This window comes from Taudactylus pleione, unplaced genomic scaffold, assembly GCF_031769625.1.
Source record: "Taudactylus pleione unplaced genomic scaffold, aTauple2 ptg000154l, whole genome shotgun sequence".
NCBI classification, from domain to species: Eukaryota; Metazoa; Chordata; class Amphibia; order Anura; family Myobatrachidae; genus Taudactylus; species Taudactylus pleione.
In genome coordinates, this window is record NW_028284556.1 from 7548877 (window position 1) to 7572883 (window position 24007).

The following is a 24007-nucleotide window of genomic DNA, read 5'->3' on the forward strand; positions in this document are numbered from 1 at the left end:
GTAGTTACCCCCAGTAGTGAGGCCCCTGTAGTTACCCCCAGTAATGAAGCCCCTGTAGTTACCCCCAGTAGTGAGGCCCCTGTAGTTACCCCCAGTAGTGAGCCCCCAGTAGTGAGGCCCCTGTAGTTGCCCCCAGTAGTGAGCACCCTCTAGTTGCCCCCAGTAGTGAGCCCCTGTAGTTGCCCCCAGTAGTGATGGCCCCCCCGCGCACGCGCGCGCACACACACACACACACACACACACACACGCAAAAAACAAACAAACAAACACTTACCTTTATCGCCGCTCCAGTGCTGCTGCCGTCCATCCCCGGCGTCCGCTCCTCGGCACTATGGGAGTGACGTCATTACGTCACTCCCATAGTGCACTGCGGGACCCGGAAGACGGAGCTCACTCCTGAGCTCCGTCCCCGGCGTCCGCTCCTCGGCACTATGGGAGTGACGTTATGATGTCTCTCCCATAGTACACTGCGGGACCCGGAAGATGGAGGGAGCTCCGTCCTCCGGCTGCCGCCGGGGGTTTGAATAGGAGCCGGGCGCCCGCTGGTATCACACTCAGCGGGCGTCCGGCAAATGGAGGGTGCAGGGGGTGCGACCGCACCCCTTGAACCCTCCGTAGTTACGCCAATGGAGGTGGTGCGCCGATCAGCGGCGCTCCTTCTCCATGCAGCTCCCGAAAACAATGGAGCCAGGTGCCCCCTTCAGGGCTGACGCCCTGCGGCAAATGACTCCATTGTCTCCGGGAGTTCCGCCACTGCTAGTGTCAGTTTTGTCAGCAGCCTACCAGTATGTTTTTGGAACAGGGAAAACATATAAACTTCACAGATAAGTTTGAATAAAACTCATGGTACCGGCATGATGGTGCAGCAATGCTAACTGTTGTGCCACCAGTTACATATAATAAAGATCTCACACGCTAGTTACGATAATTAGTGTGGAAACTAGAGAAGACAGATGTGTAAGCAAGATCATGTTGACATAATAATAGTATATCACAGATAGAATAATTACCGCAGGTCACCAGTAAGATTAAGATTGTGTTGGTAAAAAAAAATGTGTCTAATGTATCTGGGGATGAAAATTATGGGTCTGATTCCAAACTCCACTGTATATTGTATGAAAGCAATATCTAAATGGACAGTAAATTACTTCTGATAAGGGGCCGGCGATAGGTTTGGTTGCGCCCAGCACCATCCTGTTTTGCCGCCCCTTCCGTCCTCCAGCTCCCTCACCCTGAGCGTATATACTGAAATTAGCGCCAGGTGGGAGAAGGGGCTTTTCCTGCGCCCACCGGATACAATGGTGCTCTGGGCGACGGACCTGCTTGCCCGTGCCTAGAGCCGCCACTGCTTCTGGTGTTCAAGATTAAAAGCAATAAAATAGACTTTGCCACAGTGAATAGAACAGGATAAATAAATGTTATAATGAAGTAATGATTTTTTTATGTAGTGGACTGAAAGATGAAGTCCATCAGATTTCTTCTTTAGAAAGTAGAAAATGTAAATAACCAAAAACAAACACATTGCATAGAAAAATAAACATTGATTCAACAATGAGAATTATCACACATTGACCTAACATGGAATATCTTCTTTTTACTAGTTGCAACCAAAACAAAACAAAAAGTAAAGTTTAACTGATTATATATAACACACTATACATTTGACAATATGTTTTATCACACCATGCATTGGGGATTCTTAATAGACAGTTAATATTATGACCATTCTACATATTTTAGTAAACAATAGGCAGTCACCTTGATTATTTTCCTTCCAATGACAAGAAACGTTTGACTTTGCTCAGTGCTTGTTCCTCCTCATTCCATCAAATGATCAGCTGCGTGCGAGCAGCGACTGTTTAAATTCTCCCTGACAGCCTGTACAAGTGCCGCCCCCCTGCACGACTCCACAAGGTTGCTATGAGACAGTGTCTCAGCCACCACAAGTGACAAAGGGCTTTTCTAGTGAAAGAAACTGCTCAGGAGGAAAGAGATTAGAAATAAGACAAATGATTGAATGCTGACTACAATTATGGATATTTTATTGCTTTAAAGTTAAACCCTATTGCAGGATTCATCATGTGCCCTTTTTATCATTTTGATTGGAAATATCTGAGATTGTATATTATTATCATTATTTTAAATAACATAAATATATGTCAGACTTTTCATACTGTGGGCCTGATTCAGCTTGGATCGCAGTTGCTCATATGCACGCAATCGACCGATTGTTGCGTTCTACGCATGTGTATGCATCGTAGTGCGCGTGCGCGAACCAGCCACTGCGATCGGGACTGTGATCACAGTGGCTAGGCAGACCATTGCAGAGTGATTGACAGGATGTGCCGTTTGGGTGTGGTGACAGGGGGGTGGTCAGGGAAACGCAGGCGTGCCAGTGTGTTTGAATGCCGTTGCATAGGCGTGCATAAATTATCCACTGTGATGCCGTACGCAGCCTGAGGACACATAGCGTGCGCTGAAGTTAGCAATTTCTGAATAAGGTCTGACCTTGTGCAAGTGTGCGTGAGGCTGAGATGGTACTTGATTGTACCGATGGTTTTGCAGACTTGCTAAACATTACGGATGTGTGTACGGTAAAAAGGGCATCCTCATGTAGTGCTGCGGCAGCATAGCACTCGCAAAAGATTAGCATACTATCGCAGTTGAACAGTGTGCATAATCGCTATTGAAGTTGCGATCGGTAGTGAATCAGGCCCTGTGTATGTTATTTGCACTAGCTTTTTCCACCGCATATATTTCATTTAAAAAACCAATGTACTGGCTCTGGAGCATATGCAGCACGAAAACAGGCAACATATGTCTGCAAAACTGTTTGTGTTCAACATTTAGATTGTAAGCTCTCACAAAGCAGGGTCCTCTTCCCTCATATTCTTTTCCTTCCATTACTTATACCATCATCACTTTAACAGTGTCACAAGTCATGAGATAGATGTCTAGTAGTCGTGTAGGACCCCCTCTAGCCCGGCAAACTGCAGTTACTCAATGTGGCATTGATTCCACAAGTGGATGTAAGACATCTGGAGAGATGTTGTCAACAACAGCACCAAACCTTGGGTTTGGCCAACCTGCTGCTTATTTGGGTACAGTCATAGGTGTTGGAAAATAGGGGACTGTGCATAAAAATGGTTATAAAGTCCCCGGTTTAGGGGTCTGTCTGTTTGTTCGAGCTAATCTCTTGAACCACTTCACAGAGTTTTTTTTGGGTTTCACTATTCTATACAGCATTGGTTGATGTAGGTTTAGGTGTATGAACCATTTATCTGTGACAAAAGGGACCTGAGCAGTGACAATTTTAGTGAAGCAAGTCACAGAAAAAAATCTTGCACCAAGATGCTATATAGGAACTGGCCAGGGTGCTGACATTGGAACAGCAAGAGAGCATCTGAAACTGATGCTTGAATGAAGCAAGTCTCATAAAAAAAAAGATTGTGCTGTGTGTGAGTGACTTACTGCTGCTGCTGCAAGGCCGAGGGCTGAGCTCTGATTGTCTTTCTAAGACACTGAGAGCCGATCGGAGATAGTAATATGCCCTGCTGCTTAGCAGCAGCCTAGAGAGGGGAGGGATTCAGGGGTGAGCAGGGTCTTGCCTGAGGTAGACAGAGAGTGAGAGACAGCCTCAATCGAACCCATGAAGATGCCCTGATGCAGACACAGTAGCCAGGAAGGAGCCAGGAGAGGCATAGCTATCATGAATTAAAAAGAAAAAAAAAAAAACCATCGGAACACCATCAAACGATTTCAATTCAATGGTGGCAAACATCGAACCGCCACCATCAAGTGGGAAAAACACTGCCATCGGAACAAAAACATTGATAGTAGCTAATCAACGGATGCCGATATCCATCCCTACGCTGAACCTGCAGACAGACTCTGGCCACCACTCCATCCACGTGAAGTGCTCCCTCTCCAGCGTGATGTTCCCACTGAGCCACACACCCTCGGTGAACAGGAGGCACCTCCCATGGAAGTCAGCGCTGTTCTCGGATAGGGGCACCACGGCACGGAAGCTGAACAGGAAGCTCAGGAATACAGGCTACATTGTGCAAAGAGGAAATTGCTCATCGCCATGTTCAACAGTTGGGGAGGGCTGCGCATAGAGGCTGCGGAATATGACCCAGCTGCTGATAATGTTTACGGTAGCTGCAATACAAATCTCTCTTCTATGATCCTTCTGCCCTTCCCAGCACATCCCAGTGGCCGGGCCCCAGGCAGCTGCCTGGCAGTAGCAGTGAGGGTTGTGGTGACACTGGTGAGATGCAGGAGGCAAGTGTGAGAAGCAAGGGGTTGTGGTGAGATGCAAGGGACTGTGGTGACATGGCATAGTTTGTTATGAGATGCATGGGGCTTTGGCAAGATGAAATTGCTCCCGTGCGAAGTCGGGATAGGTCGCTAGTCATCAATAAACACTAGTAACCCAGTGCCTGTGTCACTTGCATTGAGAGTTCTGCTAAAGTAACAAAAATTGTGTCAGTGGCCAAATGTATATGGACCTAACTGTAATATCTTTAAACTCTCAGCAACCTTTTCATTTTTAATAGCAGTGAATTACCTATGTGGCTATGGAGCAGCCAATGGCAGGGAAATGGTGATATCGTTTTCATATAAGAAACAGCATCAAAATCTATAAACAGTAAAAAATATGATTGGAAGCAATGGACCCAAGGAATAAATGCAGTTGTCATTGTGTGGCTATAAAGATGTGAGATATTATAAACAGCTGTCTGCCTTCCTATGCAAGAGCTTCAAAACTGTCTCATTAGGGTTATACAATGTTCTAAGATTATGAATATTGAAAAACATTCTATAGTATTAAGTGACCTTGCTATACCTAACCAAGAGTCAGTGATTGTAGAATATTACAAATAAAGAACTCAAAAAAGTTCTGAAGTAAGATTTTACTATATCTAAACATACAGTAAACATCTACACTGATAATGTTATAATTTAACTTTTAGGCACACAGCATTTATAACATCTAATCCTTTCTCAACAAGATCTTATATGTTTATTACCTGTATCAATTTAGTTATTTTTTGCATTTGTGTTCCTTCTTCTTATCATGTGATTAGGCAAACAGGTTTAGTTTATACCGTTTATTACAGTGATAAATATTGGAGTGATGGTCAATGTGGCCATCTAGTGGAACATTATAAACTGTAAAAAAAATCCTGCTTATAAATAGATATATATATAATATTTTAGTTTACTTTTATGACTTTTTTTTAAATCACCTTTTATTTGAGCATCACATCAACTTACAGGCATCAAACAAAATATTTCGAAAATACAGAAACATTTTTATAAATATACATATACATGTTTGTAATCAGATACAGAGATATACAATAATGTACAGCCATGGCTAAAAGTTTTGAGAATGACACAAGTAGTGGTTTTCACAAAGTTTGCTGCTTCAGTGTTTTTAGACCTTTTTGTCAGATGTTACTATGGTATACTGAAGTAAAATTACAAGCATTTCATAAGTGTCAAAGGCTTTTATTGACAATTACATTAAGTTTATGCAAACAGTCAATATTTGCAGTGTTGACCCTTCTTTTTCAAGACCTCTGCAATTCGCCCTGGCATGCTGTCAACCAACTTCTGGGCCACATACTGACTGATGGCTGCCCATTCTTGCCTAATAAACGCTTGGATTTTGTCAGAATTTGTGGGTTTTTGTTTGTCCACCCGCCTCTTGAGATTTGCGCACTGCTGCACTATTTGCCAGCAAGAGTGTTCTACAACCTCTTGAGACCCTCTGATTCTCTGAGATAATTTAAAAAATGACCCATTCCGCAGTGAACGGCAAATAATTCACTATAAATGTTACATTGAGAAATTTCTACCTTGGATCCAGAATTGTTGTATAAAAGGACATGCCCAGAAACAATGAACAGGCAATCCAGCGTATTCGACCAGTCCAAATCTGAAAACCCTCCATAGTGTTGGCATAGTGTTGCATCTGAAAGTATGCTAGTGGAAAGCGTTGAAGGATAGGGAAGGTTTGTTTGGCCTCTTCAAAGTGTTATAGCTTTTTAGTAGAAGGATCCACTACTCCGCCAATGTTTCTGAGTCCTTCCCGCCATAGAATCATGAAGGGGAAAGCTGCCTCCCCATGTTGGAACACGTCAATACCCAGAAAGGTAAAGAATAAAGACATAACTGGAACTGCTACACATTCATTTGTTATATGAGGTATATTATGACGGCCATTTAACATCAGGAGGGCAAAAGGGGAAAAGAGCAATTTGCTTTGATGGAGACTCTGATTAACATGATCTGTTTGAAAAATTAACTTTACACATTTTTCTTTAACTATAAAATAAGGCAAACAAACAATACATACAGCAGCAGGAATTGAGAGTGCATACAACACACAATTAGTACATATCACATTAATACGTGTTCAACATGGCTCACGGTACAGTGTGAACGGGTAAACCCGGGTCGATGCGACTCGGGTCCTGTTCACTGCATAGGAAGAGCCAATGCTTGGAGATGAGATCATGTAAATTTTGAAACATTTATATTGGAGGCAAATTTATACCCACTGTTAAATATACCTATACAGTATACATATAAGGTGAGCAATACTATGCTGTCTAGATGAGAACAAAATGGCAATATTTACCAGTTTGCATTTTTTCAAAATCTAGTGAAACTTTTAAGAGTTTACCCCCTTGATACAAGTGAGCACAATAGCAGTGATGGAAAAACCTGATACACTCCAAGCCCTGCAGGAGTCTGTAGCAGCCACATGGGTTATGCACTAAAGTTAAATTCCCTGAAATAAAGAGCAACATAAGAAATGTTTTCCTGCAATGTGTTCATAATCAGTCATATCTAAGACAACATACTGTAGGGCCTGATTCAGCGTTGTATGCTAATGCCTCTGCAGCTGCGAATTTGTACACAGCTGCTATGCGAAAATATGCATAACAATATGCAATATTAATGGGGATTAGCCTTTAGAATTCTCAACAGGTTGTCATAAGCCACGGCCCTGCGAACACAGGCCGAGGCAAACGCTGGGCGATCATTCGCTGAACTCCTCCTACCAGTTGTCCATCATCCCTGGCTCGATCTGGATTGGCTCCTGAGACTATTTCCTGCTGGTGCGAAGGCTGCTTTGGTGCCGGTGAAAGCGTTGCACGTGTTTCCGGTTCTGGCTCAGTCTCCTGTTTGTTCAGTCGAGTACCCAGTTCTCCGGTAAGTTTTGTTTTCCTGCCGTTTGTGTCATCCAGGCGGCATGGTCGGCATACCACCTTCCTGCCGTTTGTGTCATCCAGGCGGCACAGTCGGCATACCACCTTCCTGCCGTTTGTGTCATCCAGGCGGCATGGACCGCATTCTTGTGTCCAGAGTGTGCTATTGCGTCCAGCTGCTTGTGTCAACCCGGTGGCACAGGCCGCACTCCAGCATCCAGAGTACGCAATACAGCGTACCACCGCTTCTGTCAACCCAGAGGCACAGGCCGCACTCCAGCGTCCAGAGTACGCAATCCTGCGTACCACCGCTTGTGTCAACCCAAAGGCACAGGCCGCACTCCAGCGTCCAGAGTATGCAATCCCGCGTACCACCGCTTGTGTCAACCCGGCGGCACAGGCCGCACTCCAACGTCCAGAGTACGCAATCCAGCGTACTCCCGTTTGTGTCAACCCGGCAGCACAAGCCACACATCAGCTACAACTAGCCAAGGCTGCTACACTGCCGCAGCTATCCAAGTTATCCAGCCCTCAAGGCTATTGCGGGACTAATTCGTGGAGGTACCTCTATCCATAACATTGCTCAAAAGTAAAACTGTTGGTGTGGCCCCCAGATGAAGCTTTGACCCTACTTTACGAGATGAACCTACAAGCTCCCATCAGGAAAAATGGAGCTGAGATACTCCAACCTAGTCTTTCTGAGGGCCAAAAGTCATCATCTCAGCAGACACATTATTACATATAACTTAATGTATGGACAGCTATGGTTTGATTTCTTTGCATGTGTGGATTGCATGGGTTGTTGCTGACATTTGGTGAAAATTTCATTACAATAGCCCCATTACAAATATATTTACTGAAAAAAATGTTGATGTGTTCAATACTTATTTTACCCGCTGTATATATGCCAAATTCTGATTGATCCACCAACCTTGGTGAAAAATAAACCAAGGAGAATGGAGAGGGTTTAGTAGCCGGTGACCAGAACACCATATTAGATGGCAAGATAGACCAATCTCAACCTCTTTTCTCTTCCACGCTTGATGCCAATGGCAAAACATTCCAAATCCCATTACAATCTTCTTAATAACCACTTTTATATGAGACATGGAGAGTATTTAACTCCCTAGCCACACTTTAAATCTTCTTAGCTGTCCATGATCTCTGTTCTGGGATCGATATGATCTTCAAAAACATGATACACAAATGGAAGCTGTTCAAATCAGTGTCTAAGCTGGGGCAGACTTCTGCAATAGAAGGTTGTCTAAAAAAGAATAAAAACAAAAATATGCCTCTGCACACTACTATACACTAGTGTAAAAGCTAGCAGTCTAAGGGTCTAAGGGGCAAATTAGGCACGGAAGCTGCCAGAATAGGTCACAGCAGCTTGCGAGCGTTAACTGCAGAAGGCAGATTCTGCTCACAGCCTATGGAGCTGCGAACAAAATTCTTTTTTCAAGCCAAGCTCTTCAAGATAACATGACCCCGATACATGAGGGAAAGGACCCAATTGCCTTTGTGAGTTATTACCTTAGAGCCCTGTAAAAGAATTATATAAAGCTGATTGGGTAAATTCAAGCTTCTAGATTTAATTTATTCACAGTAACTAGGGAATCCTGGCGGTAACTGCCTTAGCTATGAAGGATATTATGGATATTAGTTACTGAAGATATTATGGAGATAATGAGTCCGTAATTTGAGGATATTTGTCATAAAGAGTTCTGCTAAATATGGTGGAACAATTACATTGGACAATGGAACCTTTCCATTGTGACAGCAGTCTGAGAAATGCCCGTTAATCTCCTCTACCAAGAAGTGTAGAGCACCACAGTTCACACATTGCATGTTCATAGGAACCAAAGAGTAGTGTTGTGGGGAAAATGTCATGTCCAATACAAGCAGCGTATCAGTTGACCTTGTTATACATGTTTTAAGATCTTTAAACTGCATGCTCTGAGCAACCTTTTAAGCTTTCCACCACATCAACATCCTCAAGGCCAGCGTCTAGGCATGTTTGGTGTAAACAATGCGAGGTGAAGTGAATAATGAAATAACACAGCAGTCGGTGATTGAGGTCCCCGCAAGACACCCACATATATTGTGACTGCAAATAACTGTCACAGTTTCCAGGCTTCCCAGCAGGTCACATGTTCCAGGTCAACCAGCAGGTGCACAAGGAGAGTTCAGTAACTGACAGTTTCCAGACCTCCCAGCAGGTCACATGTTCCAGGTCATCCAGAAGGTGTACAGGGAGAGTTCACCAACTGTCACATTTTCTTGAGCACAATGGTGATGCATTGTGACTGCCGTCTGGACGTTTTGCCACATGTTACTCATAAAAGTCGTCCTTCTGCTGTTAATATATATATATATATATATTAAGTGTTATTTATTCCCAGCAGGCAGGCTATAAATAACAGCAGTCAAACAACAGCATGAATTCACAGAAAAACATTTTTTCTGCTCTCCCAAAATGCCAAACATGCACATAACCAGATTATATGGCCTTTATGTTCGCTACCCTAGACAAGCTCAACATAAATGGTGACTACCTGACAGGCATTACAACCTTATCAAACTCTTTACCAACATAGTAGTATATGGTACCTCCTAACATCTCACTCATAGAAGAAATGAGAATAAGCACAGATACCTCATGATCTCCCACCCCCTATTTGTGCAATAATAACTAAACCTGTTGCAGCAATCACCAGGTTAAACCAAGAAACTGATGTTAGATTTTAAAATTTTTAAAGTTAGGCATCAGGGGGAGGGTTAGGGTTAAGCACTAAAGGGAGGGTTAGGATTAGGGTTAATATATATATATATATATATCTATATATATATATATCTATACATAAAGAAATGTGTTGGCCATTTTTTTGTTGACCTTTTCCACTGAAGCTTTTGTTCATGTCAACCAACAGGTGTCGAGCTATTGACTGGCAACCTGCTTACTTTCGATCCGTTAAACCACACCAGATTTACTACAGCTTGTAAAACAGACAAATGGAGGTGTTGGCCATAGCAACCAATCAGATTTTGTCTATCATTTTCTAAGATGCAATAATGAATTGATAGTATCTGATTGTTTGCTATGGGCAACACCACTTTTTTTTTGGAAGCTTTAATAAATCTACTCCCTACTCTGAGAAGCTAATGATACAGGCCCCAACTCCTGCCAAGGTAAAAAGCAGCAGGGGTGCGGGTGCTATGCAATTACAATACATTCCAATTTTCATGTTTATTCTGCATATGTTTTTTTCTTTGTATTAATCAAATGTCAAATGCAGATATTCATTGAAAATGGAAAACCTGTAAAGTACTTTTGTACAGGATCCAAAGATCATCAAAGTTGTTTTAATAAAAATGTACAAGAGGTAGGAAAATATTATATAAAGTCTAATAGCAAACTGCTACATCCAGTCTTGTGGTGCAATCATGAATGAGGGAAAGAGTATCATGGGTATGAAGATGTGTGTGGGGTTGTCACCTGGGAACCCTGAGATGTATAGTAGTAGTTTATGAAAGTGAGTTCGATTGTGTTATCTGTGAAGTGCAGGTAGTAGGTACTTTTCACCGTACGAGCTATGAAACAAATGTATGACATCAAAGAAGAAAGTTAGGGTGGGTCTTTACTTCCATGATTTGGCAATGTGACATTATCCAGGTATCAGGGCCAGCTCCAGGGGTTGGAGCACCCTGTGCCGGCCCTTAATAATGCGCCCTTACATCGCACATGATGAAATTTGGGGGCGTGTCCTAATTACCATAGGCCACACATCCTCTGTGACGTTATTTGGAGGCGTGCCCTGCGGTAGGGTCTCGTTGCCGCAAGCCCAGGAGTGATTTTGGCTCTATCAGAGCCAAAATCACTCCCACTGACATCATTACTGATGTCAGTGGGGCCGGCTTCAGACGGTAGGCGTTCCCATGGGAACGCCTCCGTCTGGCAGCCACGCCCCCGGCACGCCCACCAAAGGGGGCGTGCTGTCAGTCACCATCGAAAGCACGCCCCCTTTGGTGCGAGACCCGGAGCGACAGCTTGGCTGTCGGAGTCCAGGTCTCGCGCATGCGCACGACGGAGCTCTCTCCGTCGTGCGCATGTGCATTGAGGTAACATCGACCCGCTAGCGAGCGACCTTCGCTCGCGAGCGGGTCTGAATGACCCCAAGAGTACCAACCTATCCGCTCCTGTCATTCTTCAAACACAGCTTGTAAAATGACAGTTATGAGCTGTTTGGTTGGTACTCTATCACTCTCCAAGCTTTGATACATCTCCCCTATATTCAATAAAATTGCCAGCAAACAATGAAGGAAAATATCCCAGTGTGAGTCCCAGGCATTGTGGAAGCTAAGCGGCAGGTTACAGACTCTGGCCCTGATTCAGAGCCGGACGCTCTGACAGAGCGCTCGCTCTGAATCAGGGCCGTCCTTCCTGATTTTAGAGCGGCCTCGTGGCCGCTCGCATAGCTGTGGGTGACCACCCACAGCTATAGCGAGCGGCCAAAAAGATGGTCGCGATGGTCAAGACCATCGCGACCATCAGGCTTGCGACGAGACCCTTGTGGTAGGGTCTCGTCTGCCGCAAGCCCTGGAGTGCTTTTGGCTCTATCAGATCCAAAAGCACTCCCACTGACATCACGCCCCCGGCACGCCCACCAAAGGGGGCGTGCTGTCACTCACCATCGACAGCACGCCCCCTTTGTAGCAAGACCCATAGCAACAGCTTGCCCGTCGCTATCCGGGTCTCGCGCATGCGAACGACGGAGCCGGGTCCGTCGTGCGCATGCGCTCTGGCCCAACATCGACCCGCTTGCAAGCGCTCAGCGCTCGCGAGCGGGTCTGAATCAGGCCCACTGTTCTCCGCCTCCCAGAGCTGGAGTTAGACCTCATGGGGCCTTAGGCAAAATACCAGTTTGGGGCCCCCCCCTCAAATAATCCATAGCACTATACATTGGCGTGTGTGCAGTGCAATCATGGTGCTTACCCAGTCTACCGATAATCGATCAGCCCATAATTATTGACTATTCAATTTGAAATCAGATTCACAACATAAAAACGACATAAATCAATCTACGGTACTACTATAGATTAATTTATGTCGTTTTTATGTTGTGCAATATGATTTAAAATTGAATAGTTATTAATTATGGGCTGAGCGATTACGGAGTAATTTCAGAATAAGGCCGGCTACGCACTTGCACGATATCGGCCCGATTTGGTCAAATTGGAACGACAAATCGGAAATATCGTGCAGTGTGTTTGCCCGAGATGCGTGCTCCCGCGGTCGCATTCGATATTGTGTCATTGGCTGTGCTGCACAGCTAATCACACAATATCACATACGGCGCCATACATATTAATGAAAGACGGAACAATTGATCGTTACGTCGTTCATTAAATCGTGAAGTGTGTACCAGCAATTATGCAATGTCCAGGGTGAAGGCAAATCGCCCTGAACATCGGCACGATTGCTGGTCGATCAGTTGTGTACCCACCCTAATACAGTACCCTACCTGGCTGGCTGCTGTCCTTCCCGGAGATACAGGAAATTTTGAAGCTCTCCCTGAGCCTCTGGCCTCTGGGCCTGATTCAAACCCGCTCGCGAGCGCTGAGCGCTCGCAAGTGGGTCGATGGTGGCCCAGTGCGCATGCGCACGACAGAGCCGACTCCGTCGTGCGCATGCACGAGACCCGGATAGTGACGGGCAAACCGTCGCTCCGGGTCTCGTACCAAAGGGGGCGTGCTGTCGATGTCAGTGATGTCAGTGGGAGTCAGTGGGAGTGCTTTCGGCTCTGGTAGAGCCGAAAGCACTCTAGGGCTTGCGGCAACGAGACCCTACCACAAGGGTCTCGTCGCAAGCCTGATGGTCGCGATGGTCTTGACCATCGCGACCATCTTCCTGGCCTCTCGCTATAGCTGTGAGTGGTCACCCACAGCTATGCGAGCGGCCAGGAGGCCGCTCTGAAAAACATCGACAGCATGCCCCCTTTGGTACGAGACCCGGAGCGACGGTTTGCCCGTCGCTATCCGGGTCTCGCGCATGCGCACTGGGCCACCATCAGTGGCGGGCTGAGCCGGGGGGCAGGGTGTCATGCGGGCCGCGGGCAGTCTGTGTCACTGAGACACAGACTGCACCGCGAGTGTAGCGCTGACCGGATGGAGTTCGGTCAGCGCTACACAAGCGACAAACACACAGCCGCCAGCTCCGGCAGCTGTGTGTGTTTTGATCAGCAGCCAATGAGAGTATGTCAGACTCTCATTAGCTGCTGCTGCTGCTGCGCCCACTGCAGGAGCCGCTCCATCTTCCGGCTCCCGCAGTGGGCAATGGGAGAGGCATCATAACGTCATATGACGTCTCTCCCATAATGCAGAGCGGCCCGGCCGGGGAAGGACAGACGGAGGAGCGGATGGCGACGGCGGGAGCGGGGATTCAGGTGTTTTTTGTTTTTTTTTACTATGTGTCTACAGGGGGGGGGGGAGGCTGGCACTACAAGGGGGAGACCACTACTGGGGGCACAACAAGGGGGGAACCACTACTGGAGGCACTGCAAGGGGGGGATAACTAATGGGGGCAATACAAGGGGGGACTACTACTACTGGGGGCACTACAAGGGGGGGGACTACTGGGGGCACTACAGAGCGGGAACCACTACTGGGGGCACCACAAAGGGGGAACCACTACTGGGGGCACTACAAGAGGGAGGGACTACTACTGGGGGCACTACAAGAGGGAGACCACTACTGGGGGCACCACTACTGGGGATTATAACTGGGGATACTTCAAGGGGGGGGACTACTACTGGGGGCACTACAAGGGGGGACTACTACTACAAGGGGGGACTACTATTACTATGGGCACTACAAGGGGAGGGGACAACTACTAGGGGCACTGCATAGGGGGGAGGGGACTACTACTAGGGGCACTACATAGGGGGGAGGGGACCACTGCTGGGGGCTCTATAAAAAGGGAAATACTGGGGGTACTGCATAGGGGGGAGATTACAACTGGGGCCACTATTTAAGGGGCACTGCATAAGGGTTACCACTATTGGGGGCACTGCATGGGGTGTGGACTGCTACTGGGGGCACTATATAAGGAGCACTGCATAGGGGGTACCATTACTGGGGGCACTATATAAGGGGCTTACTACTGGGGGCACAAGGGTCACTGCACAGGGGGGACCACTACTGGGGGCACTGCATAGGGGGGATCACTACTGGGGCCACTACTGGAGGCCTGCATAAGGGGGTCCTCTCTTGGGGCACAGGGGGGCACTGCATATGGGCACCACGACGGGGCTGTCCCTAATCTTTATTTTTACTTTACATTAATCCCATATGGCCAGCCTCCTCCCTGGAACACTTGAGGGGGGCGTAGCACGCACGTTCTTCGGGCACCCTGGCTACACGCTACTTCTCTGCCAGGGCCGTTTGCATGCATTTGCCACCCAGGCTAAAAGTTGCCAGCCAGCTCCTGGCCACCATCGACCCGCTTGCGAGCGCATAGCGCTCGCGAGCGGGTCTGAATCAGGCCCTAAGTTCCTGCTGAGAAATAGCATGGTAGTGTCATTCACTGAACGGACCCTGATGTCAACAATTACTATCCCGTAGCCATAGCGCCGTATTCAATTAGGCAAAAAAAGATTCTCCAATGAGTAGCAGGTGAAAAGAAGTGCAAAATCTTTATTTTGGGATGCAAACATGGGGAAATGACTCAGAACCCTTGGGACAGCCCCCCAAAGGACAAATCTGCAAAAAAACAAACCGAAGAACACCCCAAAAAAGACATGTCATTTTTGGGATGAAAATATAAAAAGTGGGGGGACAAGTATAAAAACTAGTGAAATAGGCTTCTTGGGGGGCTGCAAGGATGGGTGAGGTGTGTTTGGGATTACAGGTGCATGCAGCAGGTGGATTTTGTAAGTTTTTAAAAAGTTCACTTTAGAGACATAAAAAGATGCTAGCAGCCATTTTCAGGTACCCCAAATTTATAGCATGATCTGGGATCCGGCTCTGCTGCTGGTTCTGAGACTGAACTGAAGGTAGGGGAGGAAAATTCGGGGGAGGTGGTGGTTCTATCTTTTCTACACTTCAGTATCTACAAGGGGAAGCTTAAGCGGGTACAGCAGCACAGTGTCAGAGACTGCCCGTGCACTGCTGGGACTGGAAGTCTGGACCAGTCACCAGGCTAGAGAAGCGAAGTCAGGTGATAGGAGGAGGCGGGAGGTGTGGATGAGTTACATCACATTAACATGTGACTGACAGACGTTGACAACAATGTACATAAAAAAAAAAAAAAAAAGGAAATAATTCAGTTGGGCGTGTTCATGTAAAATAGTGGGTGGGGATCCGTAGGACAGTCTTACCATTGGCCAGCAATCACACATTGCCAATAGGGAGGGCGATACGAGGCATGGGTGTGTCCATGTGATGACAGTTACGTCGTCCATCGCTAAGAGGGCGTGGCCAATGTCAGTGTCGGGCGGAAGATGACAGCTGTGGCGGGTGTAGTGGGCGGAGAGTTTAGGCGCTGTGGCGGGTGTAGTAGGCGGAGCAGCAGGCCGGGGCGGAGTAATCGGGCAGCTCTGTGCCCGATGTTATGGCAGCGGCTGCGGGCGCTGTGAATGAATTCTCCAGGCGGAAGAGGCAGCAAGAAGAGACCGGCGACCCCAGCATCAGAGACAGGTCCCGGGTCCCCAGTACCCTCCCCCCGCTCCGAGTCCCCGGTGCAGAGCCCTCCGCCCTCTCTCCATAAGCGGAACCTATACGTCTTCTCCTTCCCCCTGCTCATCGCCTTTTCCCTCCTCCGCTTCTTGGCGCTGCAGCTCGGCCTGCTCTTTGCCTGGTGCTGCGAACGCCTCTCCCGCAGGGTCATGACGGATAAGAAGAACCCAGCGGGCCGGACACTTACCGAAGGCAACGCTTCGTCTCTCAGGACGCCTGTGGCTCCGGACAGGCCGCCGGAGGCGGGGGTGGTGCAGGCCTATCACCAGCAGGCTTTCTACTACATCTCCATGGCCCTGCGTATTGACGAGAAGGAGAAAGGTGAGAAGACGTAGCCATATATGACGTCATACCTCCTGTGAGGCCTGACGTCAGAGCCCTGTACAGGTGCCGACGTCACAATAGCATTTTTCATCACAACCAGTGACGTGTGCAGGTGTCACAGTTATATAGTGCTCTGTACATAGTGGTCTTTATTATAACACATCCACTGTGTGCTATGAATCACTTGCTAATGATGGTGATAACTAAATATATTAAGCCTCCTATACAGGCTATTTCTTCATGGCTGTAGCCAACATGAGTCTGGTGTGTGCCTGTCACATATCACCACAGCTGCTTACATGGGCTGAGTATAGATGGCATGCTGCTGCTTATCAGGGCCATCCAGGCTTGTTCATTGTGCTGATTCAAATGCGTAGTGAACAGTCAGCATCTCTTAGCTGCTATTAGTTCTGTGAGTTATGAACCAGTACCACATGACCTGGCGCCATCTGATTGCCTACACTAACATCTCCCAAGTACTTAATCACTTGCATATCATACTGGGTTGTTTTACTTATGCTGGCCATACACCTGCACAATTTTGTGCCAATTTTCGACGAGTCGTACGATGAATCATGTAGAAATCGTGTATTTTTTAAGTAGGATAAGATCCGATGCGCGCTACTGCAGCTCCTAAAACGGATCGTATGATCAGATGTGCAGCCCATATGGTCCATCGCACCGTGTGCAGATCGTACCGTGTATTTTGTGCATGCGATGCATTGTGCGTCTATTCATGTAATTTCAATGACTTTTTCCTGATGAGCGAGTGAGGCACACGATCGATCATATGACAGATCATGTACAGAGAAAAACAACAAATCATTCTGACTGGACTGCCAGGGAGCTCCGGGGAGTCGTGAGGTGAATCTGATCTTATACTGGCTGTGCAGGTGTATGGCCAGCATTATTGTTTGTGTTGTACACCAGAGGTTATTAACCTTTTGCTTTGGAGTCTAAAAAACAACTTATCCTATGCTATAAAATTGAACTGTTGATCATAACGTTTAGAATAATAAGTAACGTCAAAATCATGGACAGCGCTAACTTGCCAGAATAACGGCCTTGCCAGCTATTACATAATATTCTGTGTCTGCTTTGCTGTTTGGAGTCAACATTAGTGGGACTTGCAACTGCCCTTATACTTGATGCAAAATATGCTCTTCCTAATGGAGATTTTCACTTGCGTGCTGATTTGCATAGACTGCATTTGGAAGAGCATGATGCCCTCAGTGAACTTTGGGCCTGATTCAGAGCCGGACGCTATTTGCGCTCGCTCGTTCAGAAAATAGGGGTGGCTATTCAAATGAACCATACGCTCTTTGCGGTCTGTTCACGCCTCTATGTCTGAAGGAGCGAACAAAACTTGCGGTCGTTTTTTTAAAAAATACGCCTCCTGGCCACTCGCATCCTACGTCATGTCCGCTATTTATTAGATTAATCGAGTGCATCGCCCAGCGTATGAACTGCTCGCTATTCTTGTGGTTGATTTTTGCTACCACAATTTTGCGAGCAGTTCTGGCTATAAAATAACCCAGTGACGTGCTCAATGACGCTGCTGTATTCATTATGCACACCCTTAAAACGCCCGTTTTGACCTTTAAGCACGCCTGCGTTCGGATCTCCACTCCCCGTTTTCAAGCACCTTCCCCTGTTACCACCCACATATGCCTCATTCTGTCACTCAAAATAGCAGGCATTCGCTATTTAGCGAACAAACGATTTTCGGCCGCACTGACTGGTTCGCGCATGCGTATTAAAATACGCATTCGCGCAGTTGGGCAAACATCGCTCGGAGCGAACGAGCGGCCGCTTACGAGCGGCTCTGAATCAGGCCCTTTGTCTTATCAGAACAGCCCAGTTCCGCCTATTCAATGATAAGTGTATATTCAATCAAAATGTGTACGACTCCGCAGCTTCCAATGCCCATTGCAAATTCACACACGTTACTGGGCCTGTTTCAGAGGTGGACGAAGCTGCTGCTACCAAAGATGCCGCCGAGTCTTTATTCTAATGCTGCAACCGATTCTGTTCATGTAAGCTCTCACGAGCAGGGACCTCTTCCCTCATGTGCTTCTCCCTACACTTTCTTCTATTCCTTACTCCCCAAAAGGGCACCTAAAATGTGACTGCCAACTCCCTGCTGCTATGTACTATGTAAGGCGCTACGGAACACTTGCAGCGCCATATGAATAAAGGATAATAATAATACTGAGACACCAACTTGCAGCGACACTAATATGTCTCTGCGTCTGTACGCTGGGTACACACTAGACCATCTATTGGACAATTTGACGTTTTGGGACGAATTGTAATGACAAATTGCCCACATTATACAGTGTGTACGCAGTGTTGTGCTCTCCTGCTCGTCGTTGGTCACATCTTCAGATCTGCTTGCAGTGCAGGCCAATCTGAAGATCTGGTGGCCAACACCATGGGTCTAGAACAATACATCGAGCGGTCGTACACCAGATTGTGCAGTGTGTACGGACTGCCCGATATATCGTCCAGTCGCATCTGCGTCACTAGGTACACACATCGTCTAGTGTGTATCCAGCGCATCGCTGCACCATCTAAGTTTGCACCAACCCTATGGCACGTTAAATTTCTCCATCTGCACATGGCGTCCTGTGTCATCGCTTCTGCGTCTCTGTCAGTGACAGGCCTATATCTGCCTAACCACTCCGTTACTTCCCAGGAACACCCAATGACACCCACTGCTCTTGTGTCCAGGGCCATAGCTAAGGTAGTGCGGCCGGTACCATCGCACAGGACACCACAGGTCAGGGGGCGCTGTTTGGGCCTGTCAAATTTCTGTTTATTATCATTCTTGTAGCTTCCTCTTATTTCACCTCCAGCATCTCCTGGCCTCTCCTATCTCTTCCCTGGCCCTTCCCCATGAGGCAATGGCCCTTTTTTGGGTGCATTATGTCCCTTTGAAAAATTAGTGGGCGCCAATGCTCTTTCTGGCACAGGGCACCAAAAAGTCTAGTTATGGCTCTGCTTGTGTCCAAAACTCGTTCTGCCTCTCCTGGCGGTAACTTTTGGGACACATGTGCAGACTTAAAACATCGGCCAATTGCGTGATGCATCGACACTAAGCAATTCTGAATAAGGCCCACGATCTGCAAACTGACGTACAGTCAGCTTTGCATTCAGTGCTATTTATAAGGTAATACATGTTGTCATAATTTTGTGCAAGACCAACTTTTCACTTGCCCAATGTATTCTATACTTGACTACTTGCATACTCAAGCTCATTAAAATGATGGACAGCATTAATTAAAAGCTTCCATGAGTAACAGCTGGTTCACCAATTTTAGCTGATTATTTTATAATACTTTTACAATTTTTATGCCAATACCATGGTTGGCATAAATGAAACCATTACTTTGGCAAACCATTACTACATAATTACTGTGTCAGTTAATATTTGTTATACCAGTTAATATAGTGTTAATTCTAGGTCCGGCGCTGGGCATGGCGCCAGACCGTGAAAAGGGTAATGCTTTCGGTGTGAGTGTAGCAGAGAGGGTGTGGCTACAATAAAAGGGGGTGTATCCTTAAGACTTTCCCTCTTATTGTCACTCTTGGGGGCGTACCAAGCATTTATGGACATGCAGTGCTGCCCCAAGCTCTTCTCTCACTGTGAATAGATGCCATGTGCACGACATCTATTTACCGGCCTGAGCGCTGCACCGCCATTCCCCCCCCCACCCACTCCCCACCCCCGGCAGCCTGTTTCAGCAGGGTCGCAGGTAGGGCAGGGTGCATCTTGCTGTTTTAAAATCTGGTATGGCGCGGCGCCCTGCTAAAACAGCTTAGCGGGAAGACTAGTTGATATTTGTTATATTTTAAGCAGTGTGACTGACAGATTTCTGGGCCTTTCTGAAAAGCAAAGGTTGTCTAAAAACTATATTTTGTATAATCTGTTTTTGTTAAAACTGCAATTATGTTTGCATTATGTTTTGTGCAAATTATTAACAGCAATGCTGTAGTATAATGGAAGATGAAGTATATTTATGCTATTTAAATACTTGTCTACTTTTACAGGGGAGACATTTATAAAGCTTAGAGAGATTAAAGTACCAAACAATCAGCTCCTAACTGACTTTACAGGCTGTATTTGAAAAATGATAAATAGGAGCTGTTTGGTTGGTAGTTTATTCAATAAACTAATACTGTACTTAGGTATATAGTGAATTATTATTTTTTTTTCATACAGGCACACAGAAGTATAGAGAGAGATTGAAATGCAAATAAAAAAATGCATCTAGATACATAAAAGAAATTGTAAATACACCCCCCTTCTTCACCACAGAATCAATAAAGATTAAAGCTAAACAATATGAAATTGTAGTTTTAACTGACTATATGGCAGCTCAGTGTTATCTTTTACATTTTTGTTAATGGTGTCCATTGCCCGAGTTGTCTTTAGTTTATAGTTTTTATAGGATTAAGAAATCATTAACCAAGCGTACATGGAAGCACTGTCAAAACCAATTATGTCATTTTATGGAGTGTAGACTGTTTCCTCAGTACCCTACTGTCTATTGGTGCTATGTTACGATGCTGCTGTATTTTCCAGTCCTTTGTTGTACCTAGAAAATGCAAGAGACAATCATCGCCACAGCCTGATCTGACACCAGCGTTTGACTAATGAGTGTAAAACACTAGACAATTGAAGCCCCTTCAGCCACCCAAAAAACCCATTAGTCTTATTTTATCTTAAATTAGTAATGAGACTGAAAACTGTCAAGTCCTGTCTCTGCATACAATTCCTTAAGGATTAGTCTATGAAAATAAGTGTCATAATTCCAACGTGATAGTATTTTATTTGCTTATTCTCTAAAGGTTTTCATTTTATTTCCTTTGAAATTTCCATATATCCTCCATCTTCTCATGTTTGTCATTTTTATTTATCTGTCATTTCTGTAAGTATATGTTAAGTGGAAATATTACTCCGAACACAATAGTAGTAGTTCATATCTTTACAGAGATACCTATACACTAGGGATGTGCAGGCTCGGTTCTACTCGGTTCTACTCGGTTCCTACTATACACAAGTATAGGCATAGATAAAATAAGAAAGGTCTGTAGAAACATTAAATGATTGTGCATTTGTTAGCAGGTCTTGGACAATAACTCTATTTACAAGACTATCTTGTTGGGGGAGCATAGGCCAGTAATGTAGTTTATGTTGTGTTGATGCTTGTAGTCCTGCAACATTTTATTCTAATGGGCACTTTCATATACAAATTAGTAGATCGTTTTTTATTTTATTTTTTGTGTGCGTCTCCTCAAACAGTGTAGCTTTCAAATGAAATATATAAATAGAAGGCTGATGTGCTATTCTCACAGTGGGGTTATTATAATGAGCTTACTGACAAAGCTCCAGAAATTTGAAACACAATTGAGGAAACTATCTGTGTTCACGCTTGGATTACCACACCCTGCTGAAAGCCTGTCCTTTATTATAACCATTCTTACTCCTCCATGTGCTTTAAAATGCTAATAGTGTAATTGTGTTTATCATTTCATCATATATGTAATTTTTTCTATTGACTATATTACCTGGATCTCTGTGGAGTCTACAGTAGAATAGCACCCCAGCCGCTGATTAAGACTGTTGTGGATGAGAGTGCAAACCCAAATAGATGATCTTGATATATAGATGGCCAGTATAGAAGTGTTTATTCTCCAAAATATTTAGCAGATGGTATTGGAGAGAGGTCATTCATACATTTTTCTGCAATTTATTAACACATCCTTATGCCCATAAGGTGATTGATTCGGTTCTTGATGAACAATCATCAAGACACATTATACTATATCGCTGCAGTAGAGTTGGACAAAGGTCTTTGTAATATATAATTTTTTTTGTGTATGTAATTCTATTTATTTGAGGGAGGATGATCCTTTTAATTCGTCACATTAGATGGTAGCTTACAGCCTAGCGTTTGCCATACAAATGTATTTATGTTGTGGAGTATGTCTCATTTGTGCGCCCTTGGGTCCATAGAGCCATAATGGTAGAATAATGGTTTCCTATTTGATATTGCTCCATGCAGTGCAGCTACCTAGTAGATAAGTACATGTCATTGTTTGACTAGCAGTGGTAAACTAAATGAGGTTCTGTGGATAAAGCACCCTGTCCTATGTATTCACATAATCAGAGTGTCCAAAGTCAATATGGGATAATTTAGGGAAACAAAGGGTAAAATTTAAGTGAATTTTGGGCTTTATAAAAAAAGTAATTAGCTGTTGCTGGTCTCTTCAAAGTTCTTTTAATATTAATTAGCTTATGTTGTAATTCACATATTGTAGATATTATTGTAATAGTTTGTTTTTCATTTAAAACACTGAGGACTTTTATTATTGTGAAGTAGTGTTATATTACTTCTTTAGCTGCATACACACACAACGATTTAGTTAATGAACGATTTTAGTAAACAATTTTCTCCCTTGAAAAAATGAACTAAAATCGTTTACTAAAGTTGTTCATTACATTTAAATGAACATAGTAAATGAACAATTTTTTAGAACTACAAACGATTTTTGCATATTCCCTTACAGAAAATCGTTGAGTTGACAAGTCTGACTGAACTACAAACTACAGACTACAAACGTGAACGCGCATGAACGAAAATCGTTCATAATTTGACTCAGAAAGTGAACGATTTTTACAAACTATTATCGTTAAACAATATCGTTTAACGATAATCGTTCAAAAAATCGTTGTGTGTATGCACCTTTTTGGGTAGGTCTTGATAGAATGTCCTGTGAATTAAGGTAATGTTAAGGTAAAGTAGCTCTCCTGATTGGAAGAGAGAATGCCAAGAGTGTGCAAAGCTGTCATCCAAGCAAAAGGGGGCTACTTTGAGGAATCTAAAATATAAAACATATTTTGATTTGTTTAACACTTTTTGTTTGCAACATAATTCCATATGTATTCTTTCATAGTTTTGATGTCCTCAGTATTAAATATATGTTGAAAATAATTTAAATAAAAACCATTGAACGGTGACCCGGCCGGAGTAGGGTCACCGTTACTGCAGGGGGGCTGCTTAGCAGCCCCTAAGCTTAAAAGAGTTTTATTTTATTATTTTTTACTACTCTTCAGAGCGGCAGCATCAGACTGTCCAATGGACGTCTGAGCTGCCGCTCCTACACCCCGCCGGCGCTGCGACGCCAGTACAGATCTGGGGATCGCAGCGGGACCCCAGAGTCTGTACTAGCCGGGCTCTGGAGGAATCCCTGGGCTGCTGCCGGATCGACGGGGACAGGTAAGTCGCGTGGTCACCGCTTGCGGTGATCCACGTGTGAATATGCAGCCTTATGCCTCCGGTCTCTGGGGACAGACCGGAGGCGCTAGCGGTGGCGGCGGGCTCCCCCTCCATGGAGGCATACCCCGCGTGTCCACAGCCCACCAGGGATTATAGCGGCAGCGGGAGCCGGCATCCCGGGGGGTTAATTGCTAGCCAGGGGAGGAAGCCTTCCCTGTCTAGCGGCTCCTCCCCTCAGCTCAGCGCGCCTTTCAATAATACAGTCTGGCGTCGCTGAGCTGCTTCCTCCGCGGGCCACGCTTCTTCTGAGGTCTCCAGCGGCCATTTTCTCTCTGTGGTGCTGCAGAACTCTTAGGATGTCAGTGAGCCCAGTCCCCCTGCGTACCTGGCCATTTTGGGTGAGTGTACACAGCGCTATAGCCTTCCCAGACACTGAATCTG

General features: G+C 45.4%; 1 protein-coding gene across 2 annotated transcripts in view; it reads left to right on the forward strand.

The window, feature by feature from the left end:
* Positions 1-15700: 15700 nt before the first annotated feature.
* SPAST (spastin) overlaps positions 15701-24007 on the forward strand; it is an 81363-nt gene continuing 73056 nt past the window's right edge. For both annotated transcript variants that reach the window (XM_088474365.1, XM_088474366.1), the window contains exon 1: positions 15701-16277. In XM_088474365.1, coding sequence (XP_088330491.1) covers positions 15857-16277 — 421 coding nt within the window. In that variant the 5' untranslated portion in view covers positions 15701-15856. The remainder of the gene's footprint in view (positions 16278-24007) is intronic.